Raw genomic sequence first — 26,141 nt, forward strand, 5'->3', positions numbered from 1 at the left:
TTCTTTCTTCCACCATCTGCTACCCAAATCTACTAGCTGATAATACCAGGTAGCTTATATACGCAGCCAAGAATAGCTGGTCAAACAAGATAACCTTGCCAAAGAGGCAAGGATAACGAGCTTCAGCGTGGTCAGTTGATATGTCTACCGATCCAACTAACAAGAACTGGAACTTCAAAGAGAATCAACTTGACATACCGGGACGGGCATGAATAATGAGACAAGATAAAAAAGCACAAACCGCCACCGGATCAATGGACTTGGAATCTGGGATAAATCCATAGTATTCACTATATATGATGCAAATCTACTTGCGTACTTTTCGGGCATGTGCTACCAGATTTTCTATAACACCTTCAAATGCCTCGCGATCCCCGATTTTCTCATCTGTCCGTTTTGTCCAGTAATCCAGCACCTCTTTAGCTGCCCCCTGCATGGCCTCTAATTTGGCCACATGCTGTGTTAATTCTTGATCAGTCATGCCGTCTAGTGCTTCATCCGTCGTCTGGCAAAGATGCTTCGCTACCACCAGGTCTAGTTCCGGCTGAGGTGGCGGCCCCTTCCTCCTCTTAGAAGTCGACGGCTTCCCCTGAGAGTCTATTGATGTGGACGAAGCATTTCCGTCGCCTTGTTTTAGTCTTGTCGCTGATCGCAAATCGCTTGAGCCTCTAGGCGAAGATGCAGGGATGTTGAGTGACGGCAGCACAAGCTTCTTCTGCTTGGAGGCTGGGAGGATTTCATCTAAATCTACGGGAACTCCTAGAGAGACGAGAAATAGACGGCGCGTCCGTGAACGAATCCAATCGGGCGGCGCGAGAGGCGGGGGAGCGACGAGCTGGGACCATAGGGAGGCAGAACGTGGCGTAAGGAAAATAGATGAATCTTTTGATAATTGCGGAAAGGGTTGGAAGTCGAGCTCTTCGGGAGGGAAGAGATTAGGTAAATTTGGTTCTACTGCGGAGATGACTTCATCCAGGCTCAGCCCATCGAAGTCGGGTATCGACTGCATGAATGTTAGCGTTGAAAGGCAAGAAGCAAGGGTTAGGATTTTCAGCTTCATATTTGACGAAGAAATCATGCACATACAAATGGTAATGATTGTTGTTGGAGAATTGGTGGAGGCACCGATGCTGTGGTTGTGGGCTGGGCATGTTGAAACCCATCCTCAAAGTCATCAAAGTCATCGTCGTGACCGCCCTCCTCGAAGTCATCGAAATCGTCCCCGAAATCGTCGACCTCGTCTTCCTCTTCAGCTGCTACCTCCTCATCTGCTTCTTGATTTTGCGTAGCTAAAATTGTTGGTTGGGAAGATGTGTGAGAGTCCCTCCTGGAGCGACCTGAAGAGGACGTGGGTGAAAGAGGAGCATCTTCAGCTCAGTCAGTCATTGTCGTACTTTAAGTGTTGAGAGCTCTTCAAGTATCCATACCTGAAATGGCATCTTCATTGCCACTTCTTATCTCGCCATTTGGGCTCAATATAATATCGGGGGTGGCATCTGCCTTGTGCTTCTCTTGCTCCTGTGGGTCGTGTTGGCCAGGATAATCGCCTGTAGATTCTTCGACGACTGTGACGGGAACAGCGACCGATTCCAAAGGAGTAGAAGGTGAGGACTCGGAGTCTTTCACGGGTATCACGGCAATCTCATCAGGCTCGGCATCTTGCTCCCTCTTCTCGTATGCCTCGGTACCAGGCACTTCTCCATATGACGGTTCATTGTCAACCTTTTCTACTCTTGTCTTGGGGAGCGGCGAGCTGATGCCTGGACTCGTGGGCGCAGACTGTGCGTCTGTAAATTGGTCTTCCGAATCTGAAGCCTCAGCTATTACAAAATGTCAGCAAGGCCTAGGTATGACATGCATCGTCCAATATCCAGAACAAAGACATACCCAGCTGATGGGCCCCCGGGTCCTCGACGTGGGTCTGTGGCGGGGGTTCAAGTTCCCGGGAGTCCGCCATTGCTTCGTGCTGGCACTCTATAAAGCTGAAAAACTATTGGCAAATCGGTTCAGGGGTGTATCCGGATCCAGGGTTCGATTCGTGGAGGCGAATATCGGGTATGTAGTTGAAAGCAATGGGGGCGTGGTCCTATGTCGGCGTCGAGGCCAGGTACACCAGCGTCTTCAGGACATGCCGTTTGCACAGTGGTTCAACCGTATATGTCCAGACTCGCCCGAGCTTGAAAGGGAGAAAGGGCGCAATGTCTAGCCAGGAAATGAAGGTGTCTGAGTCGTTGGTAAGTTGACTATCATCCAAGTAGCATGGAGCTCTTGGCTGGAGGCGTGCTCGCGCTATCGTCACGTGGAGAAGGCCACTAGTACCTGATACTTTCTGTACGGAGGCTGTGGCTGGTAACGATCTCTGTGGCTGGAGTTTCGTGAAGAGACTCTCCCCAGCCACAGCACGGCTGCGCGCTCTAGGCCTAAGCTCCTAAGAAAACAGAACCGCGAAAAAAGCACCTAGCCAACCATCAGCCTTGGGGCCGCTCAGTAGTTTTGTTTTCGTTTTCTTCCCTCTCGAATCCGAACCATCCCTGGGTGAGCTGTCGGCAATCTCGCACGACCTCCAATTCTCCGTCTTCATCTTGGTTGAGCTTTGGGTTATTATGAAAGCCTACTGAATCTCCTGATTTACAAAGTAGCTGCCGCGCGCGCATCACGACCGCCGACGAATCAAACAAGCACCAGATAAACCACCCCAATCGCCATGGCTTTCAGCTTTGGAACTCCGAGCACTTCGGGCGCCGCGCCCAATAGCACAACCAGCACAGCGCCAGCCGCAGGTGGTCTATTTGGCACTGCTCCTGCTGCTTCTGGAACTCCTGGTTTTTCTTTCGGAAAATCGACGACTCCAGCCACCAACCCCCCGGGAGGTTTGTTTGGAGGCCAGGGCAACAACGCTGCGCAGAAGCCAGCTACTGGCGGGCTCTATTCAGGAAATGCCATTCCTCCATCTTCTGCTACTCCTACCACTTCGGGAGGAAACCTGTTTGGTGGAGGATCCTCGACAACTCCGGCGACAGGTGGTCTTTTTGGCGGCGCGGCCACTGGAGCATCTACCACATCGGGTGGCTTGTTTGGCAGCGCGACAACTAGCACAGCACCATCCACTGGTGGTCTGTTTGGCAACAATGCATCTACCACTCCGTCCACGAGTGGTGGCTTATTCGGAAACAATGCCGGCAAGACTGCCAATGCACAGACAACTCCAACGCCTGCTCCAACTGCCGGGAATCTGTTTGGAACCGCCAACCCCTCTTCACTCTTTGGGGCCAAAACACCAGCCTCTGGCTCCCAAGCTCCTACTCCGGCTACTGCCAGCACTGCCGCTACTGCAACTCCCGCCAAGCCCCTGTTCTCTATGCCATCGACGACGCCGGCCGGTGTACCGCCAGCCAAACCTGCAAGCACAGGCTTGTTTGGAAACACTGGGACTGCTGCCCCATCGAGTGGTTTGTTTGGCAACGCTGGGGCAAAGCCTACTGCTACTTCAACCTCAGCCTTGACTGAGAAGCCCGCGGCTGCTGCCACATCAGGATCAGGGCTGTTCAGCGGTGGAACTCAGTCATCTACAAGTGGCCTGTTCGGCGCCAAACCTGCCGCCACCACGGCTGCCGCACCGAAAACCACAGGCCTCTTTGGCAATACCGCAACTACCACTGCTGCGCCGGCATCATCCACAACTGCTGCGGCGCCGACCACTGCTGGAACAACTAGCTCTCTGTTTGGAGCTAAGCCGGCTGCTACCACGACCCCAGCGGCAACATCTGCGGGAGGTCTCTTCGGAACAGCCCCTGCTGCGGCCACTACCTCTGCAGCTTCTGGATCTACCGCAGCTCCCGCCGCCGCTTCTGGTCTATTTGGATTAAAGCCAACTGCCGCCACTACTGCGACTTCATCCTCAGCAGCCCCAACAACAGCCAAACCTGCTGCTTCACTGTTTGGTACCACAGCTGCTGCTGCTACTCCTCAGCCTGCCACAGCTGCAGCCACCACCGCAGCCACAACAACTGCAGCACCAGCGACCACGACGGCCACTAGCGGTGGCTTATTCGGAGCCAAACTTGGTGGCGATAAAGATGCTGCCAAGCCAGCTGCCACAACCGGTACCACCAACGCTTTGGGAGCTTCCACTACCGGCCCCCCTTCTCAGATGGCCCGGCTAAAGAACAAGACGATGGAGGATATTGTCACGCGGTGGGCTTCAGATCTGTCCAAATACCAGAAGCAATTCAAGGAACAGGCTACCATTGTGTCCAACTGGGACAGAAACTTGGTAGACAATGGCGAAAAGATCCAGAAGCTATATCTGGACACTTTCGAAGCAGAGCGGGCCAGCCATGAGATTGAGCGCCAACTTGCCGCTGTGGAGAGCCAGCAGGAGGAGCTGGAGGCTTGGCTGAACCGTTACGAGTCAGAAGTCCAAGATATGTTTGCCAAGCAGATGGGCCCTGGCGAGCAACTTGGAGGACCTGACCAAGAACGTGAACGCACTTATAAGCTGGCGGAGAAGCTCACCCAGCAACTCGACGAGAAGTCGCGAGACTTGTCCAAGATGGTCAAGGAGATCAATGACATTTCCGGAACTTTGAGCAAAGGAGCCAAGGCAGAGGACCCCGTAAGTTTTGACGTAAATCTTCAATCTACAAAACAAGTATTTGCTAACGGTACGATGCAGCTGAGCCAAATTGTTCGGGTGTTGAACAGCCATCTTACACAGCTGCAATGGATCGATGCCAACTCCTCAGCTCTGCAAGCCAAGGTCACAGCGGCGCAGAAATCCAGCAGCAACATGGGTAGCCACTACGGAAGCGGAGAGAGCGATGTGGCAGAGAGTTTCTATAGATCTTACATGGGACGGAGGTGAAGCATTTCATTGGACATGGGTGATTGAAATTGGAGTTCCGGGATGGTATCAGGAAAGAATGAATCTAATAAAGGCTTTTTTTCACATGCACAATCAATAAGGGACCTGGTGGAACACAGCACCGGGGTAGCTCCTTTTTTTCCTTTCTTTATATTATTTGTTTTTGTTTTTTCTTCGTAAGATGGAGAAGAGTTCATGTAGCTGTACAGTACCTAGGTAGGCGGCAACAGAGAAAATACGCAGCATATGAAACCAATGTATAGCGCAATTCGATCTCCAGAGGAGTTGCTTGTTCCCAAACTTCCAGTCTGAACTGCTCAGTCAATGGCCCGCATAGGCCAACATGAATCGGTTTTGTCTTCTAAGTTCATCTCATTTGTTGTCTTTCCCTCTTTTTAGTTCTGCTCGCCACCCTGTTCCTTGGTGATCTCATCGCTAAGAGAGAGCCCGGTTCATTAGTATTGGGGGTGGGTCAATTGGGGAGGGATTACGAGGAGGGCTGTTGCGCGTACATGTGCTTGGCAAGGCGGTCGAGGTGCTCTTGCTGCTCGGTGAGCTTCTTCCTGAGCTCGAGGAGCTTTTCCTTCTCGCGCTGGCGGATGGCGTACTCCTCTGAGGCTCTTTCGCGGCGCTGGAAAGCGTCGCTATCACAGTGCGCAGCTGGGCGTTAGATGGCGATCTCTTTCTTGTCTGATTTGGCTGCATTGAATTGGGGATTGTCACTTACCCAGGGCCGCCCATCTTGGGGGGAGCACCAGTGTCTCCTTCGCTCATGGCGCGGGCAGTGGTGGTGAAAGCGGCGCGCATGGGACGGAAGGCAGCCGTCTTGGTGAGGGTTGTGCGGAGCATCTTTTGAGGGTGTTTGTTGAGCTTTCTGGGGCGGAAAGGGATTCGAGGTGTGTAGGTTGGAGGGTGGGAAATTGAGCGTGGGGGAGGGAAGTGAGGTTATAATTTGCTTGTCGCAATTGGAGCTTTTTGGCCTGAGGAGCTGAACCGCAGCAGAGAGCAGCTTGTGCTGCCGACTCGGGAGTGGCCTGAGGGGCTGAGCGTCATAGGCCGGCAATCCAGTGGTTCGATGGCCGTCAATCGGGAATAGTGCCGTTGCTGCTTTTTTCTGGGGGCTGTGGAGAGATGGCAGATTGTTGGCGAGGCTTCCAGATGGGAATCGAAATCACAATGATGGACGCAAGGCTGCAAGTATGCTTTGTTCCAAATAAAAATCCCCAAAATAAAATTTGATATCATTACCTAGTATCTTGTCACATTTGCAGGTAATGTGTATTGAATTGGTCAAGCTAAGTAACTGCCTACTTATGACATCGAAATCTCAGCAAGCAAGCAGCAAAGCACCAGACAGGAGCTTCTATTGGCATTGGCAAGCATTCAACTTGCTTCATCCCACAAAACAATCGTCACTCGTCATGCGGAGACGATTCAATCCTAGAATCGTACATCACGATACGATCGGATAATGTGGTGGACTGATCAGATGCGTTGAGTTAGACTCAAGCGCAAGCAGCTGATGTGGATGCCGGGATATTTCGGTACGGATGGTTACGTACATACATTCTCCATCTACTACTAGGTAGACAGGTACAGAATCGAATAGAACCAGGCCCCAAAGTTAGAAATTTCTTCAATGGTTAACGGTGTCAAAGCATTTTACTTCACACGCTGAGCTGATAGCTTGTATTTCTTCTGTTGATGTAGGAAGAGTGTGGCTATCTAGCATGCTCTCTTGCTCTATATTACAGTATTATGTACAACCTTAAGTTAATCATGGTATGCAGATGTTGGAAGACGGGTAGCCATACCAGCAGAGGCTGAAAACCCAAGTAGAGAAAAAGTGCCGGTTTTTCAATTTCCTCTAACGACTAATCATGGATTTTCTTGGTTGCTGGGCTATTGCTATTTCACGTCTCCCTTTACTTATTCATTTGCTGGTAAACTTTGTTTCCCGGGTAAGTACTAGGTAATGTACGAGTGTCGGCTCGTAACGGTCCAGATCAGGATCGCACTCCTGCTTACTAAGGATCACGGTTCAACTGCAGGAGGTGCGAGTGGAAATTAACACCCAAGGGAGTATGATGTAATGGTAATTTCACCCATCGCATCAACTTGGTTGGATGATCAAAAAGTACTACGCTCTCATTACCACTAGATGCTACCTAGCAGGTACGAGTGTTGCTCTTGATATTATCAATATACCTTATTTGGTTCACAGAGAGATTAGATTCTCTCCAACGCATCTCAGAGTGGGGATGTGCAAGGAGCTGGATTGCCGTCTAGGACAAAGGGAAATGAATACCCAGTACCTTAGTTCACTGCTGGACATGGCCGTAATCTCTTGCCGACCATTTGACCAGAGCCGCGTGACTGCATTGTCGGAGCCTCATCTTATCAATGATTGGGAGGGTGATGCGAATTGGCTGCATTGCCATCAGGCAGCCACCACGGCGAACAAGAACGTTGAATCGCGATATGCCCTTTGAGAAAAACTTGAACAAAAAGGCAACCAAGGCACAGGATGATGACGACCCATCACTCGATTTAGGACTAACTCAATAATACGTCAACGCCACCCACTTGGCGCATTAGGTCTCAGTTGGTGCTATTTCTCGTCCTGTAGAAGCAGCATTTGCAGGCTGGGTGCTTGTGCTTCTCTTTTGGTTGGGTGCCCCCATCCTCCCTGTATGTACCGGCAACCTGTACCTTGCCGTGGTACCTGTTCTCAGCACTGTGACGTGATGGAGAGACAGGGTAAGTGTGAGGGAGGGTACCTAGATGTACGAGATTAGCAGGCCTTTCAACTGTTCAAACAGGCGCCTACCAAGTACCCACATGTTCCTGTACTTTGCCCACCCAAGCCCTGAAAAGGGTGAGGCTTCTACGGCACGTGAGGCCCGTGGGCAAAAGCGTTCGACAACCGCTATTCGCTATTAGGACGCTTGAATCAATGCGTTGGCTAACTGGGACCCGACCTCAGCAACAGCTTAAATCTTGCAAGTTCCATTCCCTTTTCTTCTCTCTCAACGAAGCATCAACCCCCCTTTTCTCCCAGAACCGCGTCTCATCGCACGTACGTATCTCTCCCGCCCTATGCATCCTGCCGAACTTTTCCATCACTCTCCTTTGCCCACGACAGCAGCCCATCCTCTCCCGCCCTGATAGCATTCCCGCCTCGCTATGTGAGCGCCTTATGGCATGGCGCGCGCCCCTCCTCGCTGTCGTCATGGCCTGGCAACCCCCCGGGCACGCAAGAGACAGCGCTTCCAGAGCCCTCAATCGCGTTGGGACCGAGCAGCTGCTTGCGACTCTATCAGCGCTATTGGGCCCTGGAATCGCCTTTGTTTCCGTCGCTCGGAGGCCTGCGTGTCTGTCGCGGTAGCTGGCGCATTCGCTGTTAAACCCCTTTGGTGGGGTTTAAGGAGCGGGGGAGCAAGCCTCACTTGGGCCTTGTCGTAAAGTCAGCCCTGCGGCACTTGTTCCTGCCACGGTGCTTTCGCGCAGGATTTACTTGTTCATCTCGATGAGGCTGTGGCTGCTGCCTTGCTCCCCTTGCACTGATTTTTTTTCTTCTTCGTTTTAAATTCTTCCCATCCCCCTTTGTCAAACCCTAAACACTCGCCTTTTTGCCTGATCCAACTCTCTTACTTTCTGCGTTACGCCATCTCGGACGCGTGCAACCTGCTGACTGATTGAGACCAGCTGCCATAAAACTCCAAAAAATCTCAAAAACCAACCGTCAAAATGGGTCACGAAGATGCTGTTTATCTGGCCAAGCTCGCCGAGCAGGCCGAGCGATATGAGGGTTCGTTGATCGCTTTTCTCTCTCCCCGATCGACCGCGCTGACCGAAGTTCCCCAACAGAGATGGTCGAGAACATGAAGATCGTCGCCTCCGAGGACCGCGACCTGACCGTCGAGGAGCGCAACCTCCTCTCCGTCGCCTACAAGAACGTCATTGGTGCCCGCCGTGCCTCTTGGAGAATAGTCACTTCTATCGAGCAGAAGGAGGAGTCTAAGGGCAACTCTTCCCAGGTTACCCTTATCAAGGAGTACCGCCAGAAGATTGAGGCCGAGCTTGCCAAGATCTGCGATGACATTCTCGATGTTCTTGACAAGCACCTGATTCCTTCTGCCAAGTCTGGAGAGTCCAAGGTCTTCTACCACAAGATGTGCGCATGCCATGTTTCTTCCATTGATTCCAATATGCCGGATTGAGCTAATTTCCTCTTCCCCATCACAGGAAGGGTGACTACCACCGTTACCTTGCCGAGTTCGCCATTGGCGACCGCCGCAAGGACTCCGCCGACAAGTCTCTCGAGGCTTACAAGGCTGCTACCGAGGTTGCCCAGACCGAGCTGCCTCCTACCCACCCTATCCGCCTGGGTCTTGCGCTCAACTTCTCCGTCTTCTACTACGAGATCCTCAACGCCCCTGACCAGGCTTGCCACCTCGCTAAGCAGGCATTCGACGATGCTATTGCTGGTAAGTTTTCTCCTCTGAGATGGGAGAAGAAGCCGATTTCGTTGGCTACCCTAATTGAATTTCGCTGACGCATCCGCCACACAGAGCTCGACACCCTCAGCGAGGAGAGCTACAAGGACTCCACCCTCATCATGCAGCTGCTCCGTGACAACCTGGTTCGCATTTATCCCACCCCCGGTGATTGATTGCACACGTTTTGCTAACTCATTACCAAAGACTCTCTGGACCTCTTCTGAGGCCGAGAACACTTCTGGCCAAGCCGATGCCCCCGCCAAGGAGGAGACCCCAGCCGAGGCTGCCGCCCCCGCTGAGGAGCCCAAGGCTGAGTAAACTCAGGTAGGGGAGCGCAGGATGAATCTCTAGGCTTTGGTCGCTTTGGTATCGGATGGGCTGGTGTCTACGGAGTGGATGGAAGACTTCGTTTTTGATCAAGAGCTTCGGCATCGTTTAGGTAAACACGCAACTTTCGGGGAGAGAACCGATTTGGTTCCCCCTCAACGGACTGGCAGGGAGGATTGAAGAAGAGCATATTGGAGGTTCTGCTTTTAGACTCTTGATGCGTAGCCGTCTGGACAAATAAAAACTACTAAAATTGCTTTTTAATATTATTTTACTTTTTACCAAGTAACCTTTCCATATGCTTGTTGATTGCTCGACTCCTAAAAACGCCTTGCTAATCATAGTCACGCTTCGTCTCTGTCATGAATTTTTGTGGCAAATTCTAAACGAGGTCAACTTGGTTCCTTTTTATTTGATGTCGACAAATGACTGTCATCTGCTTCATCTACAACGGCAAAGTGAACCTTGAGCCAAAGGCTGCAGTCGTGACAGCCAACCATGAGCACCCCCTCGTGCTCAACCTCTTCTAAATCTGACTCCTGAAAGGAGTACCCGCGATCATTGCCACAGCGACAGGATCTATACCAGCGCTCTTCCCCTTCGTCGAACTGCAAATCGTCTAAGTCGACGTTTTCAATGCCTGTCTGAAAACGAGCTTCTGAACCGTCCCCGTTGGCTCTTGTGAGACGCAGGTTGGCGTCGTAGGTGCTGCGCTGGCGAGGCGATGAGAGAATTGTGAAGGCTTGTGTGATTTGGTCTATAGTGTAGAGCTGAGATGGGGATGAAGCTGATAGTGAGACCGATGGAGTAGCAGCAGCAGCCTTGTCGGGATGGTGACGGAGGAGGGCCCTGCGATAGGCCTGCTTTATGAGTGTGGAGGGGTCATGCTGGGAGTTGAGGAGGGTGGGGGTGAGGCCGAGAATCTCGTAGTGAGATGGCGAAGAGAGCGCCATGAGTTGTAAAAAAATTAAACAGGGTGAAATGCTTAAAAAGACTTATGCGTTTCTACACATGGCTTTGGATGCTGTGTTTGAAGATACTGGAGGCGGCAAATTTAGACATGTCAAAATCACGTGATGCTAATGAACCTTTGCGACCAGAGGCAGGATATGATGGAAAGCTGAATCAAGCACGATGAAAAAGAAAGCAGAGAGAGTCTGAAGTGAATCTGTATATTCGTTTCTCATTGTTGTACATAGAAATACACGGCGCATGTACATACTCGCCGGGATAAAGTGGTTTTTCTCCTGCATCATTTCGTTTATTTCGGGAACTTGGTCCAGTTTCTCTTCCCGATCTGTTGTGCGTTTTCCAGTCAGCTATGCTTCGTGATTTGTGAAAAAATAGTGAGAAAAATAGAGAGATTCTTACACTTTTCCAGGCCCGGATGAGTCTTGGCATCTCGAGCATGGCTTTCCTCCTCTGTTCCATCCTGAATGACAGTGTTAGTCTTGAGTGATCCAATAGCACGAAGAAGATGGACAAGAAAGTGATTGACATACTTTGCAATCATGTGTCGTTCGTGGATGTGACCCTTGACCTTCTGTCCCACACCCGTACCCTTGACTCTCAGACCATGCTCAACACGATGAGCCAGCTGGTATTCTGTTCCCTTGGTCGTCTCGGGCAGCAGCTCTTCAACGCCGTGGTCCCGCGCAAGCTTGACCAGCTGCGCCTGCCTTCGCTGTGAGTAGACGGGATCCTGCCACCGCCCAGTCACGGGGTGTTTGTAGAATCGAAAGGGATTTGGTCGTTGCTCCTGGAACGGCGTCGGAGGAGTGCCGGGTGCGACGAGCGCCGCGGGAGGCCAGCGTGCGAAGAAGCGCTGCAGCGGCTCTGGGAGGCTCTTTGCGAGCTGGACGAAGCTGGAGGGGGAGGCCATGGGCGCTATGAAGTGCCAGACACTGGCATTGGCCTGGTTCCGGAGGGACGAGGGCGGAATGGCAGGGCTGTTCTGCCGGGTATGACCTGATCGCGGGGAGGCTCTTTTTTAGAGGTTCCTAATTTGAATTCGAGATTCCCAAGGCTGAACACCCACTAACCAGGGTCCACTAATATAAATTGCTTTAATTGGACACAAATCTTAGAGTGGGCCTGAAGCTCTCCATAATTCATAGCCTTGTCTGCTTCCTGGTTGCCCAAGTTCAACTTTCGATTTATTTCACGTCAGAAACTAATGCATGCGGACCCTTGATTTCCCTTTTCCTTGTCTACTGAATACAACATATACCACAAACCCGAAATGCCCCTCGACATAGAAGAGATCCTTCGGAAAAAGAAGGCAGCTGATGCTGCTGCCGCTAAACCCAGATTTATCCCCAAGGCAGAACGCGAACGGCTAGCAGCTGAGAAGGCGAAGCAGGAGGAAGAAGAGAAGAAGCGCAAGGCGGCGGATGATTCACAAAGGCGACGGGAGGAAGAGAGAAGATGGGAAACCCGCGCAAATGGTCTACCAGCCTCTAATGGCCCCCCCAACGGCGCCCCCAACGGCATCGCGCCACCCACAGGTCCAAGGGCGATGAACCAACCGGCTGGGGGGAGCGGTAGTGGTAGAGGCCGAGATGGTCGAGATGGTCGAGACGGACGAGACGGACGAGACGGAAGAGATGGAAAGAAAAACTCAAAGACTGAAGGCGTTAAGCGATCGGCGGCGGAGATTGAGGACTCACTGCTGCGCTCGCGGTACCTTGGCCCAGAAGTCAACCAGCAGTCAAGCTTTTCGGCCAAGAAGAAGCGAATGCGAACGACAGAAAAGAAGTTTAACTTTGAGTGGGATGCAGATGAGGACACATCGAGAGACAACGACCCGCTATACATGAGCCAGAGCGTCAACAGAGGCGGCTCCCTGGCTGGCGTTGGTGGCGAGTTCGACAAAGAAGCCGAGCAGCGGGCGCGCAAGCGAGCAAAGATGATTGAGCAGCGCGACCTAGAACATGGCAAGGAGAGAGCAATAGGAATTATGGAAGACTTTTACAGGGCGCGCGAGAGGGCAAAGGAGAGGGCAGAGAGGACGGGCCTGGGACGGCACTGGTCGGACAAGGACCTCAACGAGATGCGCGAGCGAGATTGGCGCATCTTCAAAGAAGACTTTGGCATTTCGACCAAGGGAGGCGCAATTCCCAATCCAATGCGCAACTGGGAGGAATCCGGGCTGCCGCGACGGCTGCTTGACATTGTGGACAACGTTGGCTACAAGGAACCCTCTGCTATTCAGCGAGCAGCCATCCCGATTGCATTGCAGGCCCGTGATCTTATTGGTGTTGCCGTCACGGGTTCCGGTAAAACTGCTGCTTTCTTACTGCCCCTTTTGGTGTACATCTCCGACCTGCCGCCCCTCACAGAGGCCAACAAGAACGATGGTCCGTACGCGCTCATCATCGCGCCAACTCGTGAACTGGTGCAGCAGATTGAGACGGAGGCGAGGAAGTTCGCTGAGCCGCTGGGCTTCAGGTGTGTCAGCATCGTTGGTGGACATTCACTAGAAGAACAGGCCTTTGCTCTGCGCAACGGTGCCGAGATTATCGTCGCTACGCCTGGTCGTCTTGTCGACTGCATAGAGCGAAGACTTCTTGTCTTGGTGCAGTGCTGCTACATCATCATGGACGAGGCTGATCGAATGATTGACCTTGGTTTCGAGGATTCGGTCAACAAGATCCTCGATGCTCTACCGGTGTCCAACGAGAAGCCGGATACAGACGACGCTGAAAACGCCCAGCTCATGAAGCGTTACGTAGGAGGCAAAGACCGATATCGTCAAACCATGATGTACACGGCCACCATGCCTCCGCTGGTTGAAAAGATTGCCAAAAAATACCTCCGCCGTCCTGCCATCGTCACCATCGGTAATGCAGGCGAGGCCGTCGACACCGTCGAACAGCGCGTCGAGTTCGTTTCCGGCGAGGACCGGCGCAAGAAGCGGCTGCAGGAGATCCTCTCCTCGAACGCTTTTGCGCCCCCGATCATCGTCTTCGTCAACATCAAGCGCAACTGCGATGCTGTCGCCCGCGACATCAAGTCCATGGGATGGTCCGTCGTCACGCTGCACGGATCGAAGACGCAGGAGCAGCGAGAAGCCGCTCTTGCATCCGTCCGCTCGGGCCAGACGCAGGTCCTTGTCGCCACCGATCTTGCCGGTCGTGGTATCGATGTGCCGGACGTCTCGCTCGTCATCAACTTCAACATGGCTACCAATATCGAGAGCTACACGCATCGTATCGGTCGTACTGGTCGTGCTGGAAAGAGTGGTGTGGCCATTACTTTCCTGGGCAACGAGGATGCAGATGTCCTGTATGACCTTAAACAGATCTTGAGCAAGAGCTCCATCTCAAAGGTACCCGACGAGCTCAAGAGACACGAGGCGGCGCAGTCGAGGCCGGTTCGCGGCGGAGCCAGCAAGAAGGATGAGGCTGCTGCTTCTGAAGGAGGCAAAGGGGGAGGCGGTAAAGGAAATTGGTAACTTGATTACATTGGCCAATTTATATAATGTTTTATGCAAAAAGACGGAGTTTAGGTTCATTACTCAAATCAGATGCCAAAGAGATACTGGCCATCCTTGTTTACTACTTTTTCTACTTTAGAAGAAATCTTGATTCTCTTAGCAACTTTTTTATTTTTGTTTTACTTCTCTGTCGTGTACTCTAGAGATCTTACTCCTTTTCCATCTACATGAGAATGTAACCCTTTAGATCTCAGGCTACTCTTTTAGCACACAGTCTATGCTGTCTACTCCAACTTGAGCTGCTCAAACTGCTTAATCGTCTCCTCCAAGCTGTGCTTCTCCTGCTTGGCATCAGCCAATCTCTTGAGGTCTCCCTCCTGGACGGCCGCCGACACCTTCTCCTTGTATCCAGGATCTGCGAGGAGCTTCTCCTGCTTCTGGATGTTGGTGGTGGTCTTCTCGAGCTTCTTCTGTGCCTTTGTAATTTCGGCATCCATGTCCACCCGGCCCTTGACGTGCAGGAAGACGGAGGCAGCGGTAGAAACGGGGTAAGCAACGCTACCTAGAGGTCGAGGAGCGTCGGGGCCGACGACCTCCATGGTCTTGACGCTCTTGCCGCTGAGCGACTTGATCGAAGACACTTCGTTCTTGCAAGTCTTGAGAGACTCTGGGTTGTACGCCTGGATGATGACTATTTTGGATGTCATGTTAGATAATGGAGCAGGCCGATTTGTTATAGGAATCTACTTACTCTCAGCGTCCTCCTTGATGGCATACTCTGACATGAGCGATCGGGAAGCCTTGGTGCAGTCGAGCACAAGCTCATAAGCGGCCTCTGACGCCGGGTCGTCAAGAACAGCATCGTAGGTAGGGTACTTGGCAACCATGATGGACTTTGTCTCATCGCTGGGTCTTCGGGGCATTCTCTGCCACATCTCCTCGGTGATGAAAGGCATGAAGGGGTGGATCATGGTAAGAGCTCCCTCCAGAGCAGTGTACAAAGTCTGGATAGCCGAGTTGCGCTCCTCCTCAGTGCCATCGCGGATAATGGCCTTTGAGTTTTCAATGTACACGTCACAGAGCTCGTTGTACCAGTAACGGTAAACAATGATTGAGGACTTTGAGAACTCTCGATCGGCAAGGGCGATGTTGATCTCCTTGGCGGCCTGGTTCATCTTGTGGAGAATCCATCTCTCGGCCAGAGTCTTACCAGGAACGGCACCAGTTTTTGAGGGAACAAAGTCCTGGGGCAGACTTCCCAAGACGTACTTGGTTGCTTGGAACTAATGCTGATGTTAGCCGCAAAAGAAAGAGATCAAAAGATGCTGGATTTTCCATGACGTACAATCTTGTTGCAGAATTTTCGGTAGCCGTGAATACTAATGACGATGTCAGCGGTGTCGGGAGGAATCAACATTGAGATTTGCTTACATCTTGACTTCCAAGTTAATGTCACCACCACCGGTTGTGGCATTGATCATGGTGAAGCGGAGTGCGTCAGCTCCGCACTCAGGAATGCCATCGGGGAAGGCAGTCTTCTGGTACTTGGTGGCCTTCTGGACCTCGCTGGGGTGCAGATTACCCTGAAGAAGCTTCGCATGCAAATCTTCCAGTTTGATACCGGCAATGACATCGAGCGGGTCAACGACGTTACCCAGACTCTTGCTCATTTTCCGGCCCTCTGAATCTCTGACGAGACTGTGGCAGTAGACCTCCTTGAAGGGAACCTGTCCTGTTAGCTTCAAGCTGAGCATGATCATTCTGGCAATCCAGAAGAAGAGAATATCCCAGCCAGTCTCAAGGACGCTCGTAGGGAACAGCTTTTCAAAGTCAAGTGTCTTCTCAGGCCAGCCCAAAGTGCTGAACGGCCACAGACCAGATGAGAACCAAGCTATACTAGTGTTAGTGCCAAAGTAGTAAACAGATGTATGCCGTATATAAACTCACTATCAAGGACATCTTCATCCTGCTCAAGAGTGAAGGTCTTGCCAGGGAAAGCCGCCTGGGCTTTCTTCTCTGCTTCTTCTCTGGTTCTTCCGGTAAACCAGAGCTTGTCTTCGGGGATGCCCTCAGAGCCACCCTCAATCTTGGCAAAGTATGCAGGGCATCTGTGACCCCACCACAGCTGTCGGCTGATACACCAGTCATTGATGTCCTCCAGCCAGCGGAAATAGCTCTTTTCAGCGCTCTCGGGCTGAATCTTAATCTTGCCATCTCGAACGGCCTGAAGAGCGGGCGCAGCGAGCTCCTTCATTCTAACCCACCACTGGGGCTTCATGATGGGCTCGATGATGTCCTTGGACTTTTCACACAGAGGAACTTTCATGGGGTTGTCCTTCTTGTCCACATACAGCCCCTTCTCCTTCAGAGCATCCTGGATGGAGTATCTGACATCGAAGCGCTTCTGGCCCTTGTATGGCCCAGCATTCTCGTTCATCAGTCCATCGTCAGTGAGGATATTGATGAATTCCAGCTTGTGCTTCTGGCCAAGTGTGAAATCGTTGGGGTCATGGGCCGGAGTCAGCTTGACGGCTCCGGTTCCGAATTCCATGTCGACATACTCGTCGGCGATGATGGGCAGCTTGCGACCCGGGATGAATGGGTGGACGGCGTTCTTGCCAATCAGATGCGTGTATCTCGCGTCCTTGGGGTGAACAGCAATACCAGTATCACCCAGCATGGTTTCAATACGGGTAGTGGCAACCTCGACAGTCTCGTCGCTACCCTCGATAGGGTACTTGAAGTGAACAATGACACCGAATTCGACCTTCTTATCGTAACCGGGGACATCGAGGAGCGTCCTTCCAGTGAGCTCCTTGTTCTGGACCTCGAGGTTCGAAAGAGCTGTGTTAAGCTTTGTGCACCAGTTGACAAGTCTGTTGGCACGGTAAATGATGCCCTCCTCGTGAAGCTGAACAAAAGTTTCGACGACGGCCTTTGTCAAGTTGGGATCCATGGTGAAAGCTGCATATTGTTAGCCCTAAAGAAACAGAACTCCAAACCCTCGCTTGAATTGATAATACACACCTTCCCGGCTCCAGTCAAAAGAGCTACCCAAGCTAGTCAAAGCCTTGTTGATACGCTTGTGGTAATCCTCCTTCCACTCCCAGACGGTCTCAACGAACTTCTCTCGGCCGAGGTCATGTCTGGTCTGCTGTTTCCGTCTCCAGAGCATGTTCTCAACAACACTCTGAGTAGAGATACCGGCATGGTCGCAACCAGGAAGCCACAGAGTAGTCTTGCCTTGCATCCTGTTCCATCGGATCATGAGATCCTGAAGCGAGTCGCCCAGGGCGTGTCCCATGTGCAAGTTACCAGTGACATTGGGAGGCGGGTGGACAATGACGAAGCTACCTTCGTCCTTGACGTTTCCATCTGCAGTGAACTCGGGCTTGAAAAACCCCTCCTTCTCCCACCAAGTATACCATGCGGACTCGACGGCAATGGGGTTGTATGCCTTGAAGTGAGGGTCGTCGAACGATCGGATGCGCTTCTTCTCTCCAACGGGGGTATCTTCGACGTACTCGGGTAGCGGCTCCTCCTCTACCTTCTCCTTCTTTGCCTTTTTCTCCTTGACGGGAGCAGCGGCGGCGGCAGCAGCCTTTGCTTTTTTCGCTTCGAGTTTGGCGGCCTTTTCAGCCTTCTTGCGCTCCTTCTCTACTGAAAGGGTAAGTTAGATAGCAGCTCTTGGGAAATAAGATTGAACGTGGAGAAATTGGGATCCCTTACACTCCTTTTCGGACTTTACTTTCGCAGGCCCCTCGGGAGCAGGGACAACGCCAGCATCTTGACCAGAGGCGTGCTCTCCAGGAGCAGCAGATTGGGTCGAGTTGGCAATCTCTTGCTTGACCTCGCCGGAGACCTTGGGAGGCGCGGTGTTGGTTTCCTGGATACCCTCAGTCGCCGCGACTATGAACCGTCCATATTAGTGACAATCTTCAACCGCCTTGTTCTAACAGTAACGTACTGGGATTTCCTCGTCCAGAGTTGGTCGCCATGATTGCACGTGTGGTGGTAAAAGATCTTGCAGGATAAACTGGCCGCACTCGAAGTGCTCGAGCCGCGAATCTGAACGTCGTGCTGGATGTTCTTCGGGGAAGCCCTAGAGTGAATTGGCCTCCTCGTCAATCCTAAGCGTCAAAAGTTCACTTTGGAAAAGACCGGCTCTGATTGCGCTATCGGGATCCAGAGTCAAAGTTTCTTGGTCTGAAATTTGAGTCACTGCCCTTATCAGGTGGGATGTTGAGGGGTGTGGCGGTGCCGCGGGGTTCAGATCGTAATTTGGGTCCAATTTGCGATCAAGCCACAATGAGCGCCACAGACGCTCTTACATGGGCAAACCAACTTGACTAAGGAATTCCATGTAAACCGACGTTCTTCAGCATCATCATCTTTCCATGAAAACTTCTTCATTTTGGGTTTTTCCATTTAGTAATGACGCATTCATTATAAAGAACTACTTGAGAATCTGTCTTTAAAGAAATTCAGCTAGCATAATCTTGGCGCATGTTTAGCCTGGCCTCTTGTATAAAATGATCATCCGGCTATCCCAACAGGCTGCGAGAGGCTTGCTTTCACGGAGAGGCTCATCAGCTTTGCGAAAAGCCTATTCAAGCTCTTCTGGTAACAGTCAAACCAGATTTACGTATGCTCCGAAAGCGGATGAGAAGGTAAGATATGTTTTTAAAATTTGTGGATATCAATTCGTTAATGGTTCTTAGATCAACTATGGAGAGCTCTTTGAGAAACTGAGAAGCAAAAAAATCTTGGAAAATGCCAACGGCCACAACGCTGCAGTGCTCCTCGCAACGCCCAGCTTTTCCAAAGACCTAGAAGATGAAAATCTCATGGGAGATTTTGCTAGATTGATGGCTGGTTCTGCGGACGTGGGGAGATTCCATGTGTTAAGCGCTGTGGTCGACCATCTGGCAGCCCCCATAGGTTCACTGAGGCCTCTCCAGGGAGTGTCAGTCCTACGAGGCCAATTGGATGATATGTTGCCGCACCTGTGGCAGCAGAATCCTCCAAAGTCCAAAGATGATGCAGATTCAGTGTCTGCTCTCACCTTTAGCCTGGGAGATCCCTCATTAACGCTGCCGCTGGCCAGAACTACATTCCACAACAATAGAGCGTCTACACTTTTGCTATCTGAGTTTGATTTGACGCAAAATCCTCCTAAACTCGCTAGCCAAACAGAAAAGCACTCACAATTTGTGAAAGTCTTACTGGATAACGACCTCAAATCTTTAGCCCAACTCGACACGTGGGCGCCCCTGATGCCGTTGACGCAGCCCCGAACAGTGACCGAGAGCTTCGGTAATATCATTCGAGGAATTGAAGTTGACGGAACCACTATTCCCGCGTCTACTGAGCTGGAAGACATTGTAAATGCACTTCATAAACAAAATGCCGAATCTGGAGTTTTATCTGGGCCTGTTGGAGTCTGGGCAATGGTTACCCCTAACCCAGAGACGTCAGGCGCATTGGAAGAATGGCTTGAAGAAGCCCCCGAGCCAATATCGGCCCTGCCAGATGTTGATGATATCAGAGATACTGTAAAAGCCACCGCCCAACATCTCAAACTGCTTTATAGTCATGGCGGCCGTCTGTACAAGATATGTAAGTGTGAAGCTCGCAAAGATAACATGTTTCTTAAGGCAAAATGTGAGCTGATGATATGAATTAGTGAGCGGCGGCGGCGGCTGGGGAGCCAAGAAGGGATTACTATCCCTTGATCCTCAACGAACGCATTTTTCCCTGTCAGAAGAGGAAGAGATGCAGAACTTTATACAGTCAATGAACGGTGGTGGCTTCACTCCTGAGGGCTCACAGATCCAGTTCTTCATGTCAGCACCGGCTCTTCCAGACGTTACGGAACCCTTTGTCCCTGGTGTTGCGTTTGGCATTGCTGGAGATGTTGCAGTTCCCAGAGAGCCCGAGCCAATCGAAGGCTTCATCGGACAGCATTTTGGCGCTCTTTCGAACTCGGCTGTCTATCTCTCTGGCCGGGGCCTACCTGGTGGTAAAGAAACGAAACTCAGCGTCCCACACTCACGAGTATATGGGAGGGAGCCCGAAGGGGAGTTGGGTGTTTGGGGAAACTTGACGTATGAGTTGGCGGACGTTGGAACAATTGTGTTGGCAGGACTGAAGCACTAACAAGGCCATTCTATCTAATAGCTGTATATATCACCTCTCATCATCAACTATATACTATCCAAATAATCGCAACTATTTACTCTGTCTTCTTCTTCTTCATCTCCAGTCCCTCTGCCATCACCGTTGCAACATCATCCAAGCTAGTCCCTCTCTTCCTCTTCCCAATCTTCTCCTGCCCAAGAACCCCATCTTCGGCAACCGCCTTGTAAACCCCAGCAATGCCCTCAAACACCGTCCTATCCCAGCCGCCCTCCTCATGGAACGTCTTGGAAATCTCCTCCATCTCCCTCACCCATCTATAGGCCTTTGGCGGCATCCCCGGCACGCCCTTTTCCGCTCTGGTTAGCATCGCCGGCACCATCTGGTTGAGCTCTAACTTTAACTCATCCACCACACCAAGCCGATGCGCTGTCGTAAAAGACTGCGTCACCAACGCTGTGAATCCCTTTGTGATGGACGCAAAACACATCTTGAGACCGCTCGCCGCACCAATCTCCTCCGAAATGGATCGTAGCTGCAGTACGGACGCGAGCTTCTCCCCGTCCGGCAACGACGTCAACGAATGAGGCCCCGAAATGGGAATACTCGGCTGATCCCACACGGCTTCTTCGCCCTCTTGGCTAGGTTTCTTGAGACTTGGGGGTCCGCCCAGGATGCAGGCGTCGATGAACTTGACAGGCACCCTCGCCTTTTCAAAGAGCGCCACGATGCTCTTACACGTCGATGGTGCAACGGCATTCAGATCGACATAGTAAAGCGTCTCTTTCCTCGAACCACCCGACGAGGCATCAACAATTCGCTGAGCCGTGGCCTCGGCATCGCGAGGCGGGACGACTGAGAAGATGACATTGCACTGCTGGACAAGCTCCAAATCGGACGAGAGAAGCTCGACACCGGCATTGCGGGCTCTCTCAATTGTGTCTTCGCTAAAGACGAGCTTTTAGTTCACAAATTCTATGTAGACTTGGTTCAGGTTCCTCAACACTCCTACTCACCTACGTCCTTGACAGTTTGTAGAGACGGGGAAGCCATGCGCAATTAAGAGCCTGGCAATGCCAGCGCCCATATCACCCAACGACAAAATGCCGACTTTTGTTGGCACACTGCTACTCGCCATTTTGATAGGTGATATCTATCCAGTAGATTTTTTTTTATTGAGAGAGGAGGGGTAGATAAGAGCGATGTGCCTACTAAACTGCACTTTATGAGTTGCAGCAATGGCGTATTAAAGATCTTAGCTGACGAAATAGTGTACATCAAGTTATATCCGGGCCGCGATATCATCTGGTTGATATGGCGCTTGTCAATGGTGGATCTACCCGGCTAATGGCTATGAATACCTAGCGAGACTCCAAACAACCAAGTTGAAGGGTATCCTTGCTATGGACCCTGCATATCAAGATAATATGTCGTCATTGTCGAGTGCGAGGCATCGTTAACTCCTATCTCTCAGAAATACGCCCATCTCTTTGGTACGCTTGAAATGCGGCCTGGGTCTACAAACTTTGGAAGTCACAGGCAATGGTGAAGCAACATGTCATAACTTGACCCGAAAAGCAATACATTCGTAATGACAACACACCCTGCTTAATTATATATATGCACTGTCCTCCCATGCTTCAGATGGCATTTTCTGTAAAACGAGTCCAATACTCCAATACCCTCATAAAACACATTCCCCTTTACCAAAACATAATGATCCAGGTTACTCAATCATGTCAATGTCATCAGCGTTAGCGGGTGCAGTAGCCTCTCCGCTGGGCGCAGCAGCAGCTTCCGCAGCAGGCTCTGGGGCACCGCCGTTGGCGTTGAAGTAGTCCTCCATCTCGGCGTCCAGTTCCTCCTGCGTCTTCTTGAGTCGGGGTGTGTTTGTTCGTGCAGCACGGTCGCTTCCTCCGTTTCCTCCGTTTCCTCTGCCTCCCCGGCCACCACGAGCAGCATCCTGATCCCTTCCACCACCCTCTCGTCGGGCACCAGGGCGGCGCCCTCCACCTCCACCTCCACGGCGAGGCGGCATGGGGCTTCTGGAGCGACTTCCGCCTGGAACATATCGATCAATGCCCCTGCGAGCGGCATCTTCTTCATCGTATCGGCGAGGAGAGAGTGATCGAGATCTGCCACCAGGAGCAGAAATGCGTTCGGACAAAGGCTTGCCTGGCATCACAGCAGTATCAAACGGGTTTCGAGAAGGCCCACTTGACATGATGGACAAACGAATTGGCTGGCCTATACAATCTTGTCAGTAACAAAAAACTAGACAGCGAGTTCGTTTAGAGAGATGTACCGTTCGCATTGGCACCATCGAATTGTCTCACAGCCTCTGCGGCATCGTCTTTGCTTTCATACGTTACGAAAGCTACGCCTTCGGACCGTCCAGACCGATCATAACGCAGTTGCAGCTTTGTGATGGGGCCAATTCTTCGGAAAAGTTCCTGTCATCATGTCAGCTGCGGCTTCAGGGTGTCTTTCACCCCCAAAGTGACATACATCGAGATCCTCCTCGGTGAGATCGTAGTGGATATTTTCGACTCGGAGTCGTGCGCCGCGGGCATCTCCCCTATCAAAGAGAGTTAGCAAAAAGGGGAGGCTTTGAAGCATGGATTCTCTGATTTATGAGTAGGCTTACCCGCTGGGAGACTCGCGCCTGCGACGCGGTGCAGGGCCTCTGTTGCGATACGCTGGAAATTATGAGTTGGGTTCAATGGAGAGGAATGGGTTTAATAGAGGCAGGATGTGACTATACTGTTCTCTTCATATCGATCATGTACCCATTCGCTGCACCAATGGCATCAGTATGTATTCGGTTGTTTGTAATATATGGCTTCTCAGGACCAACCTATCCAAGTTTCGAGGCTCGTTGCGGAGAGACTGCGCGGTCGACCAAAGAGCTGGTTAGCGAGGAAATCACAGCGTAAGATCCAGTCACGGATCGGCAAAAAACTCCGAAAATCGATTGACCGAAGGAGTGCGCAGAGCAATTGACGAAGTCGAGTGCCAGACGATTCAGAGGAAGGAGAGGAAGGGCTCAGTTTCAACCTTTGACCGAGTGGCGAGTCAGCCTCGCGTACCAGCTGGAAGCCTGCAAAGGGGACGACAACACGTACCTTTTTCACCCCGTCACGGGGATAGTCTTGACGGTCACGACGGCGGTCGCCACCGCGTCGGGTTCGAGATCCATTGCTGCGCTGATGAACGAGTTAGCCATGGTCTTGCGACTTCGGGGGAAGACGAGGCTGGCGGTATAGAAATGGGATGCGTGCACCAACCTTGTCTGCAATGATTTCGTCGAGGCCGCGGTCCATCTTATCAGAAGCCATTGCGAAGATGGAGGTAAGAGATGCTGCAGATAGATGTATACTCGCGCGGCTCTGGCCTAAGGACTCAACAGTAGAGGATGCTTGGGAGAAAAGAAACGTTTTGAGTCGTGACAACTGAAGGCGGAATTGTACCTGCTAGAAATGCACCGACGACTACTAGCGATGGAAGCCGGGAGCGGTACCACTCAGGCACATGCGCAGAGCAGGGGGGTTTCGGAGTGCCCAGTGCACTCTTAGTCTATCGCTACAGGTATTACTACAGGCGTTGGGGGACTGGATGGATCTTTTTTTGGCTCCCATCTACTTTTGTCAGGCACACACCGCATTGACCATTTACGACATTGAAGCGATTCACTCCATTCTTGGAGATAATTTTCAGATTGATCCAGAGCAGAGAGTTGCATTGACTTTTGGCAGTACCACTTTGAGTACATGTAAATTGTCAGAACTGCCCGTAGCATGCGCTGGTGTTATCAATTGATCCATCGAGAAATTTTATACCTACGATAGGCCTAGCCTGACATAATCGGAGACCCCTGATTTAGAGGCAATTGCTCGTATTTTTGACTCTGTCCTTTTCCCCAAGTACCACTTGGTACTAGCGAGGGCGTACAGTACCAGAGCACGAGCAGTTTGCTCTGCCTTCTTTCGCAACTCCTGCACAGACGACCAATCTTCAACGTCCATGCCCTGACGCTCGTTTCTGCTGGACGCATCAGTGTCTTTTTCTTCTTCTTCTTCTCATCTATCCCTCCCATCCAAGCGCCGCGCTGCCCTCCGGTCGAATTGATCGCGATAACGAAACGAAACCAACCCTCTACACCATCACCACCGCCCGCCAAAATCAGGCTCCATGGCTCGTCCCATGGGGTCAGTCCGCCTCAAGAAGGCCAATTCCTCGACGTTGATCCTGGGAGCGGTGCTTTGCATTTTCATCATCATCTTCCTCGTCTCGCCCTCGAGCCCCGCCTCTACCGGCCGCCTGTCTACCATCGTCTCGGCCCAGCATCACCTATCGCCCCCTACCTCGCCGTACCAGAGCCCGCGGTCAGGTGCTGTCCAAGGCCCTCCGCCGGTTACGCGATACAATCTCAACAAGGTCACCGTCACGTCCGATCCGGTTAGGAACCAGGAGCACATCCTGATCCTGACGCCTATGGCCAGGTTCTACCAACAATACTGGGACAATCTCTTGCACCTCAGCTACCCCCATGAGCTGATTACTCTGGGCTTCATCCTGCCCAAGACCAAAGAGGGAAACCAGGCGACATCCCTTCTGCAGCAGCAGATCCAAAAGACCCAGCATGGCCCAGAGAAGGACCGCTTCAAAAGCATCATCATCCTGCGCCAAGACTTTGACCCTGCCGTGGCGTCCCAGGACGAAAGCGAGCGCCACAAGCTGGGCAACCAAAAGGCCCGCCGTGAGGTCATGGCCAAGGCACGCAACTCGCTACTCTTCACAACATTGGGCCCGTCCACCTCATGGGTGCTGTGGCTCGACGCCGACATCGTCGAGACTGAGCCAACGCTGATCCAAGATCTTGCGGCCTTCGACAAGCCCATCATCGTTGCCAACTGCTTCCAGAAATACTACAACCCCGAGACCAAGAAAATGGATGAACGGCCGTACGACTTCAACAGCTGGCAGGACAGCGAGAATGCGCTGAAGATGGCGGAGCAGATGGGGCCGGATGACATCCTGCTCGAGGGCTACGCTGAGCTTGCAACCTACAGAACTCTTCTTGCGTACATGAGCACTCCCGGTGGCAAGCAGGACCTGGTGGTGCCCCTCGACGGAGTTGGCGGCACCGCATTGCTGGTCAAGGCTGACGTGCACCGTGACGGAGCCATGTTCCCTGCCTTTTCTTTCTACCACCTGATTGAGAGCGAGGGTTTCGCCAAGATGGCTAAGCGATTAGGATGGCAGCCGTATGGGCTTCCCAACTACAAAGTAAGCCACCAATCTCTTTATTTCAAGTTTCAAGCACGTCTTATCTAACATTAACTTCTCTAGGTCTACCATTATAATGAGTAAATTAGCATTTACATCCAATTTTTTTCTCATTTGGCAGTTCTCTCCTGTCGTTTTATTTCATTACGGTTACGGCTGTTGGGCTTAGCGTCGATGGCATTGGAGGCGGGCTCGTACGAAGAGGTGTAAGGGATCAAATGCCCACGTTGCATGATACATTCTTCTCTCTTCACAACTCTTTGGAATCGATTTTTTTCAATACAAAAATGATGCTCGGGGTGTCTTGGGTAGGAAGTCAGGGCAGGGTCAGGCACGGCGCGGCGCGACGCGGGCGTTTTCTCGTTGAAAGCATCTAACCTCTCAACCTCTGGCGTGTTGAAATTTATATAGAAAAAACCCCCCTTCCCCCTTTCTATTATATATCTTTTTCGGTCACTACTGTCGGATCGCAGGCATCAGCAGGGAGGAGGGGAAACAGGCAAACCCAAAAAAAGGGGGAGGAGAGGAGGAGGAGGCCATTTTTCAGTATTTTTTTCAGCCACACCCTTGCCTGGTCTCTTGT

General features: G+C 51.8%; 12 protein-coding genes across 12 annotated transcripts; 5 read left to right on the forward strand and 7 right to left on the reverse strand.

The window, feature by feature from the left end:
- Positions 1–307: 307 nt before the first annotated feature.
- T069G_05769 (uncharacterized protein) lies at positions 308–1,957 on the reverse strand (the record flags this gene model as incomplete). The annotated part of the gene is made up of 4 exons (XM_056172979.1): positions 308–1,003; positions 1,087–1,367; positions 1,428–1,820; positions 1,888–1,957. 4 exons carry the CDS (start codon positions 1,955–1,957, stop codon positions 308–310), a joined length of 1,440 nt encoding a protein of 479 aa, XP_056029837.1.
- Positions 1,958–2,704: 747 nt separating this feature from the next.
- On the forward strand, positions 2,705–4,864 carry T069G_05770 (nucleoporin FG repeat region domain-containing protein; the record flags this gene model as incomplete). The annotated part of the gene is made up of 3 exons (XM_056172980.1): positions 2,705–2,870; positions 2,934–4,615; positions 4,676–4,864. The coding sequence occupies 3 exons, from the start codon at positions 2,705–2,707 to the stop codon at positions 4,862–4,864; spliced, it is 2,037 nt and encodes a 678-aa protein (XP_056029838.1).
- A 395-nt stretch (positions 4,865–5,259) lies between these two features.
- Positions 5,260–5,713, reverse strand: T069G_05771 (mitochondrial ATPase inhibitor, IATP domain-containing protein; the record flags this gene model as incomplete). Its single annotated transcript, XM_056172981.1, has 3 exons — positions 5,260–5,299; positions 5,377–5,508; positions 5,592–5,713. The coding sequence occupies 3 exons, from the start codon at positions 5,711–5,713 to the stop codon at positions 5,260–5,262; spliced, it is 294 nt and encodes a 97-aa protein (XP_056029839.1).
- A 2,901-nt stretch (positions 5,714–8,614) lies between these two features.
- T069G_05772 (14-3-3 protein domain-containing protein) lies at positions 8,615–9,684 on the forward strand (the record flags this gene model as incomplete). The annotated part of the gene is made up of 5 exons (XM_056172982.1): positions 8,615–8,675; positions 8,735–9,041; positions 9,113–9,354; positions 9,439–9,509; positions 9,571–9,684. 5 exons carry the CDS (start codon positions 8,615–8,617, stop codon positions 9,682–9,684), a joined length of 795 nt encoding a protein of 264 aa, XP_056029840.1.
- A 401-nt stretch (positions 9,685–10,085) lies between these two features.
- Positions 10,086–10,646, reverse strand: T069G_05773 (CSL zinc finger domain-containing protein; the record flags this gene model as incomplete). The annotated part of the gene is made up of 1 exon (XM_056172983.1): positions 10,086–10,646. The coding sequence occupies one exon, from the start codon at positions 10,644–10,646 to the stop codon at positions 10,086–10,088; it is 561 nt and encodes a 186-aa protein (XP_056029841.1).
- Positions 10,647–10,954: 308 nt separating this feature from the next.
- T069G_05774 (uncharacterized protein) lies at positions 10,955–11,575 on the reverse strand (the record flags this gene model as incomplete). The annotated part of the gene is made up of 3 exons (XM_056172984.1): positions 10,955–10,990; positions 11,065–11,125; positions 11,196–11,575. The coding sequence occupies 3 exons, from the start codon at positions 11,573–11,575 to the stop codon at positions 10,955–10,957; spliced, it is 477 nt and encodes a 158-aa protein (XP_056029842.1).
- Positions 11,576–11,935: 360 nt separating this feature from the next.
- Positions 11,936–14,149, forward strand: T069G_05775 (DEAD/DEAH box helicase domain-containing protein; the record flags this gene model as incomplete). Its single annotated transcript, XM_056172985.1, has 2 exons — positions 11,936–13,336; positions 13,409–14,149. 2 exons carry the CDS (start codon positions 11,936–11,938, stop codon positions 14,147–14,149), a joined length of 2,142 nt encoding a protein of 713 aa, XP_056029843.1.
- Positions 14,150–14,415: 266 nt separating this feature from the next.
- On the reverse strand, positions 14,416–18,129 carry T069G_05776 (tRNA synthetases class I (I, l, M and v) domain-containing protein; the record flags this gene model as incomplete). Its single annotated transcript, XM_056172986.1, has 8 exons — positions 14,416–14,822; positions 14,883–15,414; positions 15,477–15,510; positions 15,563–16,022; positions 16,079–17,095; positions 17,159–17,791; positions 17,861–18,040; positions 18,099–18,129. 8 exons carry the CDS (start codon positions 18,127–18,129, stop codon positions 14,416–14,418), a joined length of 3,294 nt encoding a protein of 1,097 aa, XP_056029844.1.
- Positions 18,130–18,663: 534 nt separating this feature from the next.
- On the forward strand, positions 18,664–20,290 carry T069G_05777 (uncharacterized protein; the record flags this gene model as incomplete). The annotated part of the gene is made up of 3 exons (XM_056172987.1): positions 18,664–18,801; positions 18,853–19,750; positions 19,818–20,290. 3 exons carry the CDS (start codon positions 18,664–18,666, stop codon positions 20,288–20,290), a joined length of 1,509 nt encoding a protein of 502 aa, XP_056029845.1.
- A 76-nt stretch (positions 20,291–20,366) lies between these two features.
- T069G_05778 (NADP oxidoreductase coenzyme f420-dependent domain-containing protein) lies at positions 20,367–21,407 on the reverse strand (the record flags this gene model as incomplete). Its single annotated transcript, XM_056172988.1, has 2 exons — positions 20,367–21,216; positions 21,286–21,407. The coding sequence occupies 2 exons, from the start codon at positions 21,405–21,407 to the stop codon at positions 20,367–20,369; spliced, it is 972 nt and encodes a 323-aa protein (XP_056029846.1).
- A 588-nt stretch (positions 21,408–21,995) lies between these two features.
- T069G_05779 (RNA recognition motif domain-containing protein) lies at positions 21,996–23,607 on the reverse strand (the record flags this gene model as incomplete). Its single annotated transcript, XM_056172989.1, has 8 exons — positions 21,996–22,516; positions 22,575–22,722; positions 22,778–22,847; positions 22,917–22,968; positions 23,034–23,065; positions 23,127–23,158; positions 23,395–23,475; positions 23,557–23,607. The coding sequence occupies 8 exons, from the start codon at positions 23,605–23,607 to the stop codon at positions 21,996–21,998; spliced, it is 987 nt and encodes a 328-aa protein (XP_056029847.1).
- An 853-nt stretch (positions 23,608–24,460) lies between these two features.
- T069G_05780 (anp1 domain-containing protein) lies at positions 24,461–25,642 on the forward strand (the record flags this gene model as incomplete). The annotated part of the gene is made up of 2 exons (XM_056172990.1): positions 24,461–25,558; positions 25,622–25,642. The coding sequence occupies 2 exons, from the start codon at positions 24,461–24,463 to the stop codon at positions 25,640–25,642; spliced, it is 1,119 nt and encodes a 372-aa protein (XP_056029848.1).
- Between the last annotated feature and the right edge of the window lie 499 nt (positions 25,643–26,141).

The sequence above is a fragment of the Trichoderma breve genome, chromosome 3 (genome assembly GCF_028502605.1).
Source record: "Trichoderma breve strain T069 chromosome 3, whole genome shotgun sequence".
In the NCBI taxonomy this organism is placed as follows: Eukaryota; Fungi; Ascomycota; class Sordariomycetes; order Hypocreales; family Hypocreaceae; genus Trichoderma; species Trichoderma breve.